The 19227-nt window shown below is 41.7% G+C and overlaps 1 protein-coding gene across 24 annotated transcripts in view; it reads right to left on the bottom strand.

The window, feature by feature from the left end:
- Window positions 1-19227, bottom strand: part of CELF2 (CUGBP Elav-like family member 2) — a 713329-nt gene that overhangs the window by 260106 nt on the left and 433996 nt on the right. For all 24 annotated transcript variants that reach the window (XM_082254349.1, XM_082254360.1, XM_082254366.1 and 21 more), the window contains one exon: window positions 1700-1782. In XM_082254349.1, the coding sequence (XP_082110475.1) occupies window positions 1700-1782 (83 nt within the window). The remainder of the gene's footprint in view (window positions 1-1699; window positions 1783-19227) is intronic.

The raw sequence follows: 19227 nt of genomic DNA, 5'->3' as shown, positions 1-19227 counted from the left end.
GCTCCCAATAAATCTCACCAAAATGAAGACATATATAATAATAATCTAAGTAAATGTATTTCTAAGATAAAATTTAAAGTGTTACTAAACCCACAACAGTAAAATCAGTCTGCATGTGCAGTAAAGCATGCTTGTTATTCCCACAATGGAACCTTCTCTGTGCCTCCCCCTTCTTCCAACGTCCTCAAACCACCACCTGATAGAACAAAGGCTAGGGGACAAGCTGCATGTGCTCAGTTTGGTGTGTATTGCTAGATATTTTTTTTCTTTCTTGGGAAAGTGCATGTGACCAGCATAGGGCCAATCAGCACTGTCCAGACAGAGGGTCAGGGATCCTGCAGCCTTATATGACAATCACAGAAGAGTGAAAACTTCTCCTACAAGCTTCAACCAGACTGATAGAAGTCACACGCCTGCTCTAACTGCTGATGAGAAAAGGTATTTAGCACGTTATATTTACTAATACTATTGCATTTCTGTGTTCTGTGAACTGTGGGGGACCAAATATAGTTAATGCTGGGTCCTGGGTCTAGTCACACTTTAGGATCCCAACCCACGTATTTTTACGTGTGTGTGTGATATCTGCTCAGTCATATCTGACTGGGCGATTTTAGCCAGCTCTCTAGGCACCATGTCTGATACACTTACACCTTTTCCATAAACATTTTTTGGAGAGTTTCTAGGTCCAGGTTTCCAGGTCTTTGCTTATTTGCACAGGCCTGGGACTGGCATGTAGCTGGTGATGACACATGTGCATAGCCAATTTGTATACACATACTAGGCAAAGTTAAACAGGAGTCAATGAACATACCAGCATGTCTTTGGAGCGTGGGAGGAAACCAAAGTACCCAGAGGAAATGCACACAAGCACAGGATGAACAATCAAACTGAATGCAAATAGGGTCCTGGTCGAGATTTCAACCAAGAACCCCATTGCTGCAAGGCATTAGAAATGCTAACCACTAAGCCACTTGGCTGCCCATACTCCTTCTATAACCCACTACATCGAATCAACATCATCCTTCAACAGTTAATAGAGCAAAGCTGTTTTCTACTTTAGATTAGTTGCTACAAATGACTGTGTGTCATTTCTAACTTGCATCAGTTGTGATTTATGTCCTTACTGCACAATGTACATACCAGTGGATGAGAAGATGGGATGGAGACTTGTTGGTTGCACACCAATGAACAAAATGTGGGAAACATATGACCGGTATTTGAAAAATTATTTTACATTTTTTTTAGTTACCTCAAGTTATTTTTTCTGCTAGATACATAATTAAATTGCCACAAAATCTTTTCATGACTCTGGTTGCATTGGTTGCAAGTAGCAAGTCTGACTCTCACTTTCTAAATTTAGTTTAGTGTGTTTGTTTCAATAATGATAAAAGGAAAAGCAAAATGAAAAAAGAAAGAAAAAAACAGGATTATACCGGTAAGGCAGTAATGTAATGCTTGTTTCCTAGATAAAGCCTAAAGTACATTTTCTATACTCTACACAAAGCCATCTGACTGAGACAATTAAGGGATTAGCCCGACACCATCACAAGTCCATTGCAGCCCAGTCATTTTGAGCAGTTCACACTTCATCATTTCCCCATTGGTTCTTTGGAAAGAGAGCTATTCCCTAGCAATAAACAGAACAAATAAATGACATTTAATCATGACACAGTGTCAAGGAGAAGAAGAATGTACTCACCCCAGGTAAAGTTTTAATATTGTGCAATGCGTTCTGTGCTTCCAGTGCTGCTTTTCTTGTATAAAACGTTACAAAACAACAACCTGCGGATCAGACACAGAGAGGGATTAGGAAATGCCTGAATATAAGATCCAGGTACAGCCTAAATGAAGATAAATGAACTGTATAGTGAAAGAGGATTTAAAAACTCACTCTAACATGTACAATAGAGTACAAGTATTAATGCCAAATGTACTTCTAGTAGAACACAATTTTAAAATACTCTGAGCTAATATATTGTATATTGTAGACAGGCCAAGCTTTGAATGATATTTCCTTGCAATTTATTTATATTCCATTGAAAATGAATTGGCATTTTTTAATATGGACCGAGCTTAACATGGCCTGGGCTAAGTGACTTCTAAAGTACTCATGTGTTAAATAGTGGGTGGAAACATTAAACAAAGTAAACAAAAAATCTTTTTTTAAAAAAAAACGATACACTTCCATATCGTATAAATTTATTATAAAGAAAACCTGAGCTATTTTACTGTATATACATGCTACCAAGCAGGAGACAATCAATTGAAAACTTCCACAACTGATTCTTATTTGGTGAGATAATTTAATAGACTACTAATGACTATCTTAAATTAGATATCTTAGTCTTTGGCATCTATTCTGCATGAGAACCTTAAAGTCTATTAACAGTACCGTTTTTATAATTCTACAAATCATGCACACCTAGAAAACATCTGGAAAAACCTTTACAGTCAAATCATATATTTGTATTATGCATCTCTGATCAATCAAATGACTCATCAGCACACTGCTGCTAAATACAGTAATCTTCTGCATGAGTGTAATCACAGTTTGCTTCTGTGGCTTACATAAAATACTGCTATATAGCACAATGTTACACAATATTTTATTTTTCACAAGGTCAATTCTTTATTTAAGTAATCAACATATAAAACAGTAAAGTTACATGTGATTTAGAGTTGTAAATTGTCACCATGACTAACTTGAAGCTGAAATAGACTATATATTAGACTAATAAACACATTTCAGTATCAAAGCATTAAACATAGTGCAGAAATGGACAGTCAAGGGGTAACAAGTGGCATGAAGCTCCCAAGATGTAGTCAAACAGTTTCTAGGGTGCAAGGCTTTGAAGGAGTGCATGGAAGAACAACATTTATATGTAATTCAATGGCAGTGATTGGGAAGGAAAAATAAAGTGATGATGGGCTTGGTAGGAAAGAGCACAAGAAGACCAGGAAGAGGGGAAGAAGATAGATTAAGCTGGTCTTCTCTGCAAGTATTATCCATGCAATACATCAATCTCCTCTGCTGTTCTATTGTGTTCTGACATGGGACACCCTCCCTGCCAGAACTCTCTGGTTAGTGCTCTCTGCCATTGGCTGAGAGCACTGATAAGATGCAGTTCGGCTGCTGGTTTTCTAGCATGCTTGTCCAACAGAAGCTGGCCAAAGAGCCAGCTTCTGTGGAACCAGGTGTCATACACATGGGCCGAAGGTCGGCTGGTTTTTATTGAACCAACCAATGTTGCCTGACATTCGCCAGTGTGTACTAGGCTATGGATGTAGGTGCAGTATTCTGTTATGAATTGGAAGCCATTCTGATTAAACTAAGTAGATCGAAGTTCATTTTCCTGACTTTTTGATGAAGAGTAGGATTCTCCATACAGTAAGTTTAATTAATTACCAAGATCAATTGGCCAATGGAGGGGGGGGGGGATTCTATGCATCCCCCTTTTTTGGAAATACACATTTTCACAGCATTCAGGAGATAGATAAGTAGTGAGTTTTATACTGATATACCTTCCATTGTTTAGCATTAAAGAAAGTCTATTTATAAAAAAAAAAATTGCTATGCAAAAGCATTTACGCAGCCAACATGACTAATCACCCTAAGCTGTCTAATATGCTTATTTTCTTTGATTGGCACCATCTAGTGGCCATAATGATGTATTTTCCTAATCAAGGTATTCATAGGAAATAAGCATATTACACACATCATGGTAATTATGATGTCAGTGTGAATGTCTAAGGCACACAGTAAAATGTATTATGAATAGAACTCTTACCTTTGTTCCATAAATGGCATTACATAACAAAGATAGCTAATTCACAAGAACAGTAACCCTCAACAACCAATGAGAGTTCACTAAGATTAAGTTATACCAGAACCCAGTGAATTCTTATTGGATGTTATGGATTGCTGCCACTTAGGTATTAGCCTTTAAGATTTAGATCCCTGATTGTTAATTCTTAAGTTCATGAAATGGTCTGTTTTAAGCAGAGTTTACTTTACTGGTTGTAATGAAAGATGAGTAGCTTTTCACTGAAGAGCTAGCAGATATTTACTGGATAACACCAGTTTTTTACTTTTTTTTTTTCCCAGTGTCTGTACATATAGGTTTCCATGTTTTATCACTTCCTAAGATATTAGAAATGTGCTAAACTGCAGTTGTACTGGAGAACTATGCCTATACTTTGTCACTAAATATTCTATACCTATGCTACCATGCTGCATCTACAAGACTGGCGGGCAGCCTGGTGCAAAAATTTGCTCTTTTAGTAAACCAGTTCGAAGAAAACATCACAAATACAAAGCATAGCACCTACAACTGGTTAGAATTTATCTTATACAGGTTTTTTTTTTTTCAATCAGGTAAAGGTTTATCAAGATGTCACAAATTTGTACAAATAGAAATCAAAAGTACATGTAATTCACATCAGATATCAATTCAGCATACCAGTATTATAATTCATGTCACGGGAATGCCTTAAGCTCCCTTTAGAGCCGTGTCTAGGGCTGTGCACCACGTGAACACTAGGGCCATCATAAAAAAGCAAAACGAGAAATGGAATTCCCCTTGAGTGTGGGACTTTATAGGCAATGACCCATCACAGAGTAGGCTCCAGTAGTAATCAAATATAAATTTATTCAAAATTTCCAAAATAACATGGTAAGGAAAAGAAGATCAAAAACAATAACAATTAAAATACATGTTGCTAAATGTTACATCACTTGAGAGAAGAAATGGGGAATGGCAATACCCATTCAAACCACCAGATCCAAACTCTTTCACTAAATTATCATAAAAAAGCAGGTAGCCATTTGGAATGCAATTGTATACACATTTCAGCCATAGCATTACCAGCTAAATTAAACATATCCATTTTTGTGTTATATTTCACAACAATAACCTGTCCATTACTAAATCGGCTGGGGCCAAACCAGGAGAAGCTAACCAGTTACCCCATACCCTCTCAAATTTAGAAAAGCTGCCTTTTCTAACCTCAACGTTGTGCCCATCTGTGAAAGCCACATTTGAGGTGAAGGAGGAGCACTAGAAGTTCAAAGAAGTACGTAAAATGAGCTTGTGTGCCTAAAACAATGCTCTGGATGCAGCCTCTTTAACATACATATCTGGTATTACAGCATCAAGCAAACCTAGTATGCAATGTTTAGGATCCATGTCTACGGGATCTGAAATACGGAGTTCACTGTAGTAACAACAGCATTCCAGTAGGGATTAAACTTCGAGCACCTCTATAGCAAGTGTATTAAGTCCCCTACATCCCTGTTACATCTAGCGCATGTGGGGGTCTCATACAGGCCTTTTTAAAATAATCTCTTTCAGTTAATTCTTCTTGTACTGTTCACTGATTAAGCCCATTAGTGAGCTTCAATTGTGGTTCCTTCTAAGGATGTTCAGCAAAATGTGTAGTAATAGAAAGATTATCAATATACCATTTTATTAGAATCCAAGAGTATTTCTAAGGCTTCATTCACACGACTGTAAAAATCCTACTGATGTCATTACCCATGTTTTCTAGAAGAAAGGTTTCTGTGTAATGATCAGAAAAATACTTATACGTATACTTTTAGGTAGAGATGTGTTTAACGCATAAAGATGGATGTGTACATAACGATAATTTAGTTTTCCCCCTTTGTTTAGACTTAATTTGCATTTTTTATATAATATTGTTAATTATAATATGTTTAACATAAGTGCATGTTCTTAGACACAGATTTTTGGATTCTGTGTTACGGATTTGAATGCAATGAATGTTTACGCACCTGTGTGAATGGCTCCACTGAAAACAATGCAGCGGTGTTCAGATCCCTTTTTAAAAAAACTCTTGTAAATGTTTTTTTTTTTTTTTTTTTTTTACGGCTGTGTGAATGAAACCCAATGCTGAGTGGTAAAATGTAAAAACTGAGCACCAAGTTGCATCTTCCACCAGTGGCATTAAAGATCTCCGTGACAAGCACATTTTATCTATATACAAAAAGTATGTGTATTCTTCCAGATCTGTGCAATAATCTTGTGCAAAAAATTGGATCTGATTTACTAAAGACAAATAGGCTACTCATTATGCTAGGGGATTTTCACTAAGCTTTGTGAATGATGTAAAGCTTTGATGTCTACCATCATCCATTCATGTGCAAATAGATATCTTTTTTTTTTTTTTTTACCTGCAAGGGATTAAAAAATCTTTGCAAAGTAAATTTCACCTCTTTTACTAAGCTATAGAAAAAGTCCTTTGCAAAGTAAAAGACCTATATACCTTTAGTAAATTTACCCTTTTGCTTCCTAAATTAGGCCCAGTCACTGCTTCTCTCTCTACTCGTGCAGGGAGAGTAGTCTTCTTTCTGCCCCCCTCCTGTAGTTTTATGCCGACAGCCATAAATAATGGGTGGGCATGCTAAGGCCTTTCTACAGCCCTGCTCTCTGCCTGAGTTATGTACAACACAGTGATGATATCCCTACTTTTACAGGGTAACACTGGGTTTCCAAAGGCATTTTATGCAAGCAAATTGAATTTCTACTTTTTTTTGAATATTGAAGAATATACTTTGTTGATTTTTTTTGTGCCCAGTTCAGCTTCACACATTTTCGCCTTAATTCATATATAGAACTATACACTATATTGTCAAAAGTATTGGGATGCCTGCTTTTACATGCACATTAATGGGATCCCAGTCTTAGACTGTAGGGTTTAATATTGTCTTGGCCCATCCTTTGCAGCTATAACAGCTTTAACTCTTCTGGTAAGGCTGTCCACAAGGTTTAGGAGTGTGTCTATGGGAATGTTTGACCATTTTTCCAGAAGTGCATTTGTGACGTCAGACACTGGGGTTGAACGAGAATGCCTGGCTTGCAGTCTCCGCTCTAACCCAAAAGTGTTCTATCGGGTTGAGGTCAGGACTCTGTGCAGGCCAGTCAAGTTCCTCCACCCCAAACTCTGGGTCAAGGAGTAGTGATCCCATTGGAGAAGGAAATTTAATTGAAATCTCCTTCTTCACCACCTGGCCCACGGAACCACGTGTTGGAGGACAAAAGGCAGAGATACTGCATACATTCCCTTGAGCTCAGAAAGGATCTGGACATCACCTGCTTTGCCCGGGTTTGAATCTCTTGAACTTTCCTCTGGGGGAGAAAGACATGACCCAGCACCGTATTGAACTGTACCCCTGGGTCGGACATATCTGACTCTTTCGATGATTGATTACCCAGCCAAAATGAGACAGCATCTCACAAGTCAGAGCCACATGTTACTGAAGGAGAGCTCTAGAAAGACCCAGAAGTTGCATGACGTCCAATAATGGAAAATTTGGATGTCTTTGACCCTTAAATACGCATGACAGCTGACAGCACTTTCGAGAATGTTGAAGGAGCCGTGCAGAGGCTGAACAAAAGACAACAAAATTGGAAATGTCGGCCTTCCACTGCAAACCTGAGAAAGTGATGGTGATCCGCATCTATGGGAACATGCAGCTATGCATCTGCCAGATCTATGGAGGCCATCCAGTCTCCTTCTTTCACGACTGAAATAATTGTTTCCTACAATTCCATCTTGAATGGTGGAACCCCCATAAAGCAATTCAAACATTTTAGGTCCAAGACCAGTCTAAAACCTCCAATGCCTTTGTTTCTAAGAACACAGGGGAATAAATTCCTTGACCCCATTCCTGACTTCGGACCGGGACAATGGACCCTGCTGCTAACAATTCACTTATGTACGCTAGAAAACAATGCTTCCTCTCTGGACAGTCTGGAAGTCGAGTTTCCACAAAAACGGCTTGAGGGGGTCTTGCCCTGAAATCCAGGGCAAGACCCTGGATTTCATTGTGATTGATTGTTAAGATCCAAGCATCCTGCACCTCATCCACCCAGACTCCTCCAAATGAGCTAGCTTTGCTCCAACCTTAGGGGACTGGGCAGAGACACCTTTGGAAGGTTTTGTCTGATCCCTTCGGGGCCTGGTTGGGCTTGGACTTGGAAAACTTTGAAAAGGACAGTTTATCCAGCCTATAGGAACTAGCCTCTCTGAAACCCTCCTTAGCCCCTTTTGGAGAAGCGAAAGGGCTAGGGCTGCCTCCTACTCTCCTGGGGAATCAGGCCTGACTTGCCACCCGAGACCCACTGAATTGCTGACTCCAAAACCTTTACATTCAGTCTTCTGTGCTAAAAAGGCAGGCAAAAATCAGGCAAGGCAGAATCAGCCATCAGAACTCCCACAGACCAGAAGCCCAGCTCTGTGACAGACATAGGGGAAAACCACAAGCCTACCTGGTCAGCAGCAGAAGAGTCTATCAGGCTGGAGGCACAGGCAGCAGAGGAGACTAACCAGCGGTGCGAAGTGAAGACAGGGAGAGGAGAAGGTGGACTGCCCTTAACACAGGGACACCAGTGAATCAGCGGCGAGCGTCCCGGCGGTTGCTAGGTCTCCACCACGATGCCCGCCAGACAAGCTGCCTGGATTGCCGGGAATACATGTGCAGCAGCTGCCACAGGACTACAGGTGCCAGCCAGTGCAGGTTAGTCTTCAGGGGGCCTGCACAACAAACACACAGTACTTTATACTGATAGTCAGCCCCCCCGCCTATAGAAATCATGCAGTTGTTTAAAATGCATCACAGACAGTCCCAGCACCAAGGACACCCACCACCTCGAGAGTTTTACAGCCCATACAGGGGGGGGTCTTCAGACATGGCAGAGACTGAACCCAAGCAGGGTGATAAAAACCAGTCACAAAAATACTAAAAAAAGGAAAAAACAAAAATCTCTTTTTTTTTTTTTTTTAAAGGCGTCCGGAGCGAGAATGAAAAATGAACACTTGCTTGGGGCAGACAGCTTTTTTATGGGCTAAGATAAAGGTGGACCTGGAGGGGCCAAAGGCGGCTGAGCTGACCCAATGGTATGCTGACATGGGGAGGTCCAGGAAATAGAGTATACATGTGTATACTGTAAAATCAGTCTTTGATACAAAGGTAAATCTCTTTTTTTAATACAAAGGTAAAAAAATATATATATTCTAGATGTACTGGATGTGTATTGGGCACTATATGGACTTGATTTGGAGGCCTAATTGTGCCTTAATATAGGACATTGGTAAACCCCAGTCATTCAGAGAGTGCTAAACACTATGCTACCGCATATTCTGTTCTTGTGCGTAAAATGAAACCTGATTTGAAATATAATACACCAATATGAAATGTCATTTTTGATGTACATTATGTGCAGAAGGTAGACTAGGTAATATATGACGGGCTTGGTTTTACATGATTCCACCTATCTATGCTGCATGGGGTTTAATAAACACCATTTCTGCTTCCTAAAGGTGGAGCTTGTGAGCTAAAAGTTAGAACTTTCTATATGCAGTGTGTTCATTGTTTATATGGCTTTTAAAACTGACAGAAAGAGGCCAAGTCATCTGTTTAAATGTAACATTATATGGTAATTCTTGGCTTATGAAGAGCATTATATGCACTGAAGCTGCTTTTCTTTTAAGTAGGCCACGTCTGTGCAGGCCATTGCGTAGACTGCAGCTGCATTTTTCAAATTATAAAAATACAAAAAAAAAACCACAAGTGACAACGTGTTACACATTACTTTCATCACTAATATATAAAAATGAGCAAAAGGCATTCTGGATTCAGCCATAAAAGACAAAGACAGATATAAACAGCACATGATATTGAAAGAATAATAATAAATGTGAAATGTGTTTGCCTATTAAATGCTATTGTTACTGATCCTAATTTAATCAAATACTGACAACCATTATAACTAAAATATAAAATGTATAACTATCTACCCAATACCAATATTATTTATTGAGGCTGTGTTAGTCACTCTGAAAACAAGTAAGCATGCAGCATGCTATGCTTGACAAACTATATGCGTTTAAAGCTACAGTTGCACCATTGGCACCCCTCATCACCCCTGTAATAATAATTATGACTGCCACTGGCTGGGTGCAAAGAAGCACATTTTTCTGTTTCAGTCTTGTGCTACAAAATGCAGTTATTGAGCACTACTTGTTGTTTACAAATGATGAAGATGATAATGGCATTATGGAACTTAGTGAAATCACACCAGAACCTAATGTACTATGGCTATGTACCATGGCTATGGCTGATCAAGGCAATATCTAGCTAAGCAGCAGCTTTAAGATGGTTAATGGTGATTTCTGTATAACGGTAATGATTTTTTGGGAGTTATTTATATAAAGCGTTTTTTTATAGGATGTGATGATACAATCACATCTCACCTGGCTGCAAAAAAAGATGGGCACAGTAGGGATGGGTTGAAATACAATGTAACACAGTGAAGCCCACCAAAGGTTATTAGTAACCGAAAACAGGAAAATAAATCTTTTGCCATATATGAACTTGCATGAATGTCTGGGGGTGGGGGGGGGAGGAAGGAAAGGGACAGAAATTAGGAGGCTATGCTATGCAAAACTAGTACATCAAACCCTATGAGCATAAGCTGCCAAAATTTTAACCATATTTGTGCAAATTAGTTTGTTTATTTCCAGGTTTACTGAGTATTTCCATTAGACACTATTTGATTTCTACCTTTATTATGAATACATTGGAGGGAATTTACTACAACTGAGACAACCCAGCTTCTAATTTCAGCTTGTTCAATTAAGCTTTGGCAATGAGCCCCCATTCACATCGGGCCGATCTGACATGTGATTTGACATGTTAAATTGCATGCCAAATCAGAGCCTATTGCGGGCAACTGCATCGTCCGAATAGGTGCGAAGCCAGCTTTGCGGCGCCGCACGGATTCCCAAAAGTAGTTCCTGCACTACGTCTGGTGACTTCATTGGATTTCAAAAGACATCTGTACATGAACTCGCACAGATGTCTTTCAAATCACCCCCAAAGTTGGACTGAAATTCGGGTTTGAAATTGTGCCCGTTCAGCTGATTTCAAACCCGCCTGCAGTTAAACGAGGGCTAAAACCTGGAGGCTGATTGGTTTTTATGCAGAGTTGCACCAGATTTTGCACACTCCAGTATCAGTTAAGAGGAACTAAACCCCCGCTAGGACTTTTTTATGGTCTACTCTGTGGGGTTGATTTACTAAAACTGGAGAATGCAAAATCTGTTGCAGCTGTGCATGGTAGCCATTCAGTTTCTAACTTTAGCTTGTTCGATTAAGCTTTGACAAAAAAAAAAAAAAAACCTTGAAGCAGATTTCTATGCACAGCTGCACCAGATTTTGCAATCTCCAATTTTAATAAATCAACCCGGTGTGCTTATAACAAGGTAGATTTAGGGAAGATAAAGCGGTTGATTTACCAAAGACAAATAGGCTGTTCACTTTAGAAGGGAATTTTTGCAATTAAAAGTTTCCTTAGCTTAGTGAATGAGTGTTACTTGCAAGTTGAATTCACTCACTTAAAGCGTTTGTCATCCCAACACTTCCCATTCTTGATATGCGCCTGCTGTACCAGGTACTTGTATGAGAAATTATCCTGTTCTCTTTGTATTGCTTCCTTTATGTGAAATCCCAGGTGTTTCTGCTATTCCCCTTGCTTTCCTATTAGAAAACTGACCACACTAAGCAGGAGAGCACACTGTGGTCAGTTCTCTAGCTATGCTGGGAACTCAAAGTACTCTCCTCCATTGATCAGACTTGTCCGAACTTGCCCCCCCCCCCTGCACAGTCATTCCTTGGGAAGCTCAGTGTGCTACTGCTTCTCCTCCCTCCAGCTCTTATGCAGCTCAGATCAGAGGGAATGTGATCACATATAAAAAAACAGAAAAAAGGTATTTATAATTTTTGTATCTATACAAAACTGTTTTGCCTTTCATTTCTATTTCAAACTGTTTTACAAGGTGACCGTTTACAATCACTTTAAGGGAAAATTATTTTGCAAAATAAACAGCTTCTTTGCGGTTAGGAAATCATCCCCAAAGAGTTTAGGTACCCTAAGACTGATTTATTGAAATGTGAGAAAAGAAAAAGGGTTGTTCCTAAAAGTAACAAATTAGAGTTCTTTCATTTAAAGTTCTCCTTCATCATAAAGTGTAAATTCCCCTTTTCAGAAAAATGAAAAGGTGGGCTAAAACCCTTCACCTACACCCCCAGTCCACATTACACTTCCCACCATGGATTATCAGCTTTTACTGCCCATGCATTTGGTGTAGGGGTCTGGGGATTTGAAATCCGCTGTCTTCTTTCAGGAAAGATCATAGGGATTCCGGACCACTATGGTAATTCAGCATCACTCTGATCTGTCCTGGCATTCCTAAGGAAAGAACACAACATTTCTTCTAATCATCCATGGAGGTAAATGCAGCAGGGACTGGAGGGGTGGCGGGGGTGTAGTGAGGGTGTAGGGTGTTATATTACCTTTTCATTTTTTTCTGAAATAGTGGACTTACGGACTATGATGGTGGACTTACGGACTTACGGACTATAATGGTGGACTTATGGACTATAAGGAAGTAATAAACAAGATCTCAAAATACCGACCAACTCTTTCTCTTCGCTCCTCCCAGGACCTCCTGCTCTCTAGCTCCCTTGTAACCACTTCCCATGCTCACCTCCAGGACTTCTCCCGAGCTTCTCCCATCCTCTGGAATGCTCTACCCCCATCTGTCCGACTATCTGCAACTTTGACTACTTTCAGACGATCCCTGAAAACACATCTCTTCAGAGAAACCTATCTGGCAACCACCTAACAACTGTACTCTTATTTTATCCATCATCCCATCCCCCACAGTTATTACCTCTTGTATCTCTTGACCGTCCCTCTTAGATTGTAAGCTCTAACGAGCAGGGTCCTCTGATTCCTACTGTATTGATGTGTATTGTATTTGTACTGTCTGCCCTCAAGTTGTAAAGCGCTGCGTAAACTGTCGGCGCTATATAAATACTATATAATAATAATAATAATTTCAGATTGGACATTATAGACAACAGCTTAAAGTTTACATATTTTCTGCAATCCAGCTTTCGTAAATCAACTTCCAACCTCAGTGTATGGCATGTACCAAAATATAACTGATTTAAAAAAAAAAACATCATTTTAAAATCCTGTTCTCAGCAAGACAGGGGTTTTCCACATATGCCAAAACTTTTACATTTTTGGCAGCTGCAGTCTCAATAATTCTCTTGTACTGAATTGTTGTAACACAACCTAAAAGTGCGCCTTTAACTAGCATGTCTCTAGTGTTTCATTCAAATATTATAATCATTGTGTTCACTTATGAATATCACAATTATTTTCTTGGATATCCTAATTGACAAAAAAAAAGTTAATGTTTAATCTGGAAAGGATACATCGAAGGACATACTAGTTAATTCTTGTCACACGACAGGAGATGATAATTGTACAATTTTGCCTAATAATGAAAGAGTTAAACAGGTCAGAGACACCCATCCTCAATGACTATTTCCCCAGTTTCCATAATTATAAATAATTGCGCTAGAGATATTAAAGGTCCCCTTTTGTATTAACATAGACCAACTCAATTTCATAGTTTAATATACTAAAAATGGAGAATATGAATAAAAAAATTAAAATCAAATTTATTTCACTCATTTAGGTATCATGGGGTCAGTTACAGATCAGTGCATAAGCTGATTAAAATCTTTCTGTGCGATGATAAATGCAGTATGCTAATTTCATTCAACAGAATGAAGTTTACTGTATAGCCATACGCTCCGGTACAGAGATTAAATGGGTTAGAATATGAAAGACATCAGGGGGTCGTACTCAAGATGCACATTAGTGTGCAGAGGGAATAACACAAGCTGTTTAAAGAGTTGACTAGATATACTGGAGTTACCCAAAAATAAATCCACTCAACCACATAATAGGGCTTATACCACTCCAAGAGCTCATCCTGACAGACCTCTCTTTAAAAGCCTCATTTGCCAAATATTGATATGCCAGCAAAAGCAGTACTATCTTCCAGCACCAGATGTCAGTTGGCAAAGGAATGTATGTATAAGTCTTACAGACCAAGGGTTTAACTTAACGTTTTTAAAGCTGAATCGCAAGATACAACAGCAAAGCAACTTTGGATGCAAAGGCAATTATTATAGAAAACTCTTATATTCACTGCCTTGAGGTGCCATTAAAATAGTTGACTTTACTCTGATTATATGTGATTGAGAGACCAGTAGGCTTATTTGATCAATCACAGTTTTCTCGATGCAAATGTAAGATGAGAGTGGTCATCCGTTTTCATGTGACTATGAGATCAAGTTTGATAAGCTATTGTTTTCAATGCTATACTACAGTAGAAAAACTGTTGATCACTATTGACCAGTAGATTCAATACTAGACAGACCTATCTTCCTAACAAAAAATATACAGCAGTATCAGCATCTGTAGACTCAAGAGATGTGCAGTAACCTTTATGGGAGGGAAGGGATTTTTCTTAAAACCTTTGCTTTGCACATTCAGGGCGAAAAACTGTTTCTGATTAATGACTAATTAATCCATTATATACCATCTGCAGAAAATTAAGTATTTGCTACTGTGGATGGCACCTATTGCTTTGCTCTGTCTTATTTTTAGTATTTGAGTTTATATATACCTTCAAGAAGAACTCCAGAAAGAAAATAGCCAATTAACCACCTAAAGACCGGTTGCCGGAATTTTACTGCAGCAGGTCGGCTCTGTCCAGCAAAATGGCATAACTGTACGTTGCTTTGCGGGACTGCTAGCGGAGGCGCGCATGCACCTACTTGCCATAGAGGAAGCTGATCAGCCGGTCCGGCGCCCGCGATTGCCCCTGGGCACCCACGATAACTCCTCGTGGAGACAGAAGGGCAGCCTGCTGTTGTAAACATGGCAGACCACTGTTCTGTCAGTGATGAACACAGGGATCCTGTGTTTCTCTTATTTAGGCACACAGGTCTCTGTGTTCATGCAGAAAGCCCCCCCCCACCCCCCACAGTTAGAAAGCACCTGTACTCAGGTAGCAGTTAGTAGGGGCACGTGAACACACCGATTGGTTAGAGGGGGAGTCAATCAGTGCATCTCTGTGTTCATCCAGTAAGTAAATTCCCCACACAGTTAGAAAGCATTCCCTCGGCACACATTTAATCCTTTGATTGCCCCTGGTGTTAACCTCTTCCCTGCCAGTGTCATTAGTACAGTAACATTAAATATTTTTAGCACTGATTATTATAGTAATGTCACTGGTCCCTCCAAAAGTGTCAAAAATGTCAGTTAGGTGTCCGATCTGTCCGCCGCAATGTCCAGTCCCGCTAAAGATCGCTGATCGCCACCATTACAAGTAAAAAATAAATAAAAATGACATAAATCTTTCCCCCTAGTTTGTAGAAGCGATAACTTTTGCGCAAACCAATCAATATACACGTATTGGGATTTTTTTAACCAAAAATATGTGGCAGAATACATATTGGCCTAAAATGATGAAAAAAATTAGATTAGATGTTATATAACAGAAAGTGAAAAATATTGTTTTTGAAAATTTTGAAAAAATACATTTTTTTTTTCGGAATTGTCGCTCTTTATTTTGTTTATAGCGCAAAAAATAAAAATTGCAGAGGTGATCAAATACCACCAACAGAAAGCTCTATTTGTGAAAAAGTAACAGTGCACTATCATATGGCCTGGTCATTTAGGGGGTAAATCCTTCCGGTCCAGAAGTGGTTAAAAGATAAAATAAAAGAGCAGTTTCTGTTGCATTGGATAAAAAGCTGTCACCCACAGCACTTATATTTCACCACTAGATGGCATCATTTTTCCAGTTTGTATGACAGCCAGCATAATTCAACACATTTCCTCTTATCCCAGGTCATCATAGGCATGCAGCCAGCCTGTGAGTGGATGGTCAAAGAGAAGCAACACAGTGAAGATCTCATCACTCTGACACTCTGCTTTGTACTTCTATCAGTATGCTCAATGTCAGCATCTAATTGATTGGCCTCTGCTGAACAGGGATTGGAAGAGGTTGATACCAGATAAAATTCAGGTACTTCCACTGAAATAAATATATTTAATGATGTATTAATGAAAACAGAACTGCATTTATTTGTGTCTGTCTAAAGTACAGTACATTCTGCTAATTATGTCCAGGGCCCCACCTCCTGTGATAGCTGTTGGCCTTTAGTAGTTCCATAGTGTACCTCTAAAGCAAGAAGTTAGATTATTGTGGAATACAAAGCTGTCTGTTGCAAGAGTGCCTTCTTTTGAGATTTTAGCTGCTCCAAATTACTCCTGGGGCTGAAACCTGTGGACACATACTTCTTATTGGATGGGCAGAGGTAGTGAGGAGGGCCTTCTCTACTCGTACAGGTGGGCACTTTACTTAGCTGATCCTGCAGCCGAAGATGGGTTGAAACAGAGAAGGAGTACAGATGACAGCCAGGAAAGTTTTTCCCCTATAAAAATGAGAGGCTGATGGGGAGGGAGAGCTTATCTTGAGGAACTGCCCTCTGCCACTTCACACTGCCCACTGCTCTGCCACTCCACCCTGCTTTGTCACTTTATACTGCGCTGCCACTTCACACTGCCCACTGCTCTGCCACTTCACCCTGCTTTGTCACTTTATACTGCCCTGCCACTTCACACTGCCAATTGCCCTCTGCCACTCCACATTGCCCTCTGTCACTCCACACTGCTCACTGTCCTATCACTCCACACTGTCCTCTGTCACTCCACACTGCTGTCACGGAACCATGAACCAGACGTACAACAACAGATAAGTGAAAATAAGAAAGCTTTATTGAAAAACAAGCTATAAAGCAAAAGTCCAAACGGATGGCGAAACCGATGCAGAGTCTTTGCGAAGCCAGGGGTCAGGAACCAGCAGGGTAGTCAGACGAAGCCAGGATCAGGAACCAGCAGGGTAGTCAGACGAAGCCAGGATCAGGAACCAGCAGGGTAGTCAGACGAAGCCAGGAACAGGAACCAGAAGTAGCAGCAGTCTTAGAAGCATGTGAACACAGGAGGACCAAGCAGGGAACTGAAGCCACAGACCTCCTATATATATGAGCTAGGCATCCAGCTCCTCCCAGTGGGAAGGAGGAGCCGCAGGGTGGGAGGCTACAAGAAACCCAGAAACCAAGATGGCCGCCAGCACAAGTCAAACGAAGGAGAACAGCAAGAAGGTGAGACCATGACAGTACCTCCCCCTCAAGGGCCCCTCCTCCGCGGAGTAAAGAACGGTTTCTGAGGGAAGCGTGCGTGGAAGGCTCGGAGCAAGGCAGGAGCATGGACATCTGCGGAGGGAACCCAGGAACGCTCCTCTGGACCATAACCACGCCAATGAACCAAAAACTGCACCCGACCGCGGACCAGGCGTGAGTCCAGGATATTGCTCACCTCATACTCCTCACGATTGCCCACTCGGAACGGACGAGGCCGAGGAACCGAGGAAGTGAAACGATTACACACCAGAGGCTTCAACAGGGAGACATGAAACACGTTGGAGATCCGCATGCCAGGAGGAAGCGCAAGGGCATAGGCTACCGGGTTTACCCTGCGAAGCACTCGGAAGGGACCAACAAAGCGAGGCGCCAGCTTGGGAGTGGGCACTCGAAGGTTGAGGTTGCGGGTGGACAACCATACACGGTCTCCGGCCTGGTAGGAAGGAGCAGGCGCTCGTCTGCGATCAGCCTGGAGTCTCTGGCACTGCGCAGAGACCTCAAGGGACTTCTGGATCTGTACCCAAGAAGCACGTAGGACGGAAAGGTGATCCTCCACAGCCGGAATATCCTGGGGAGAGAATACCTCCGGTAACACGGCAGGTTGGAACCCATAGTTGGCCATGAAGGGAGACGTCCCAGAGGAAGAGTTCACCGCCGTGTTCCTGGCAAACTCAGCCCAAGGCAGGAGGTCAACCCAATTGTCTTGGTGATCGGAGACATAGCAACGAAGGAATTGCTCCAAGGCCTGATTGGATCGTTCTGCGGCCCCATTGGACTGAGGGTGGTAGGCCGAGGAGAAGGAGAGATGAATCCCCAACTGGGAGCAAAAGGCGCGCCAGAACCTGGACACAAACTGACTCCCCCGATCCGACACAATCTCCTTGGGCAAACCGTGCAAACGGAAGACCTCCCTGGCAAAAATCGTGGCCAACTCCTGTGCAGAGGGTAACTTCTTGAGAGGAACACAGTGGCACATTTTGGAAAACCGATCCACAATCATGAGAATGACCGTATGGCCTCGGGATGCAGGGAGGTCCACAATGAAATCCATCCCCAGGTGTGACCATGGGCGCTCCCCGGTGGCTAAGGGTTGCAGAAGGCCCAACGGAAGGTGCCGAGGGGACTTACTCTGGGCACAAACGGAGCATGCCGCTACATATGCGGCGATGTCGGAACGTAGGGAAGGCCACCAGAACAGACGTGAAACAGCCCAGGACAGCTGATTCTTTCCAGGATGCCCCGCGGTCTTGGAGTTATGGTAGGTTCGCAACAACCGAGTGCGCAACTCATCAGGCACAAAACATCTGCCGTTGGATCTCCCAGAGGGAGCACCAGATTGAGCCGCCAAAATCTGCTCACCCAGAGGAGAGGTCAGGCTGGTGCGAATGGCGGCCAGGATCTGATTCGGAGGTATGACCGAAGTCGGAATCGACTCCTCCCTGGACAGGTCAGAGTACTGCCGTGATAAGGCATCCGCCCTGATGTTCTTGGAACCGGGTAGGTAGGAGACCACGTAATTAAAACGTGACAAGAACAGAGCCCATCTGGCCTGACGTGGTGTCAATCTCTTGGCCTCAGAGAGGTAGGTCAGATTCTTGTGGTCCGTCAGGATGAGGACCGGAACCACCGAACCCTCGAGCAAGTGCCTCCATTCTTTAAGAGCCTGCACGATGGCCAATAACTCCCTGTCACCAATCTGGTAGTTGCACTCCGCGGAAGACAGTTTCCGGGAGTAAAACCCACAAGGAAGCAGAGGACCCTCTGGTGTTCTACGCTGAGACAGAAGGGCGCCTACTCCCGTCTCAGACGCGTCCACCTCGAGGACAAAGGGCAACCCAGGGTTGGGATGCGACAGAATCGGAGCCGACACAAAGGCGGACTTTAGAGCCTCAAAAGCTCGGATGGCCTCGGGCGGCCAGACCTGGGAATTACTGCCCTTCCTGGTCAGATCCGTGAGAGGCTTGGCTAGCATGGAAAAGTCCCTGATGAACTTCCGATAATAATTGGCGAAGCCCAAAAAGCGCTGCAGAGAGCGAAGACCACTGGGCTGGGGCCACTGTAAGACAGCCGAA

This window comes from Pelophylax lessonae, assembly GCF_965119305.1.
Source record: "Pelophylax lessonae genome assembly, chromosome: 4".
Classification (NCBI taxonomy): domain Eukaryota; kingdom Metazoa; phylum Chordata; class Amphibia; order Anura; family Ranidae; genus Pelophylax; species Pelophylax lessonae.
The sequence above is the reverse complement of the archived record's forward strand: the minus strand, read 5'-3'. Positions and strand labels throughout refer to the sequence as shown.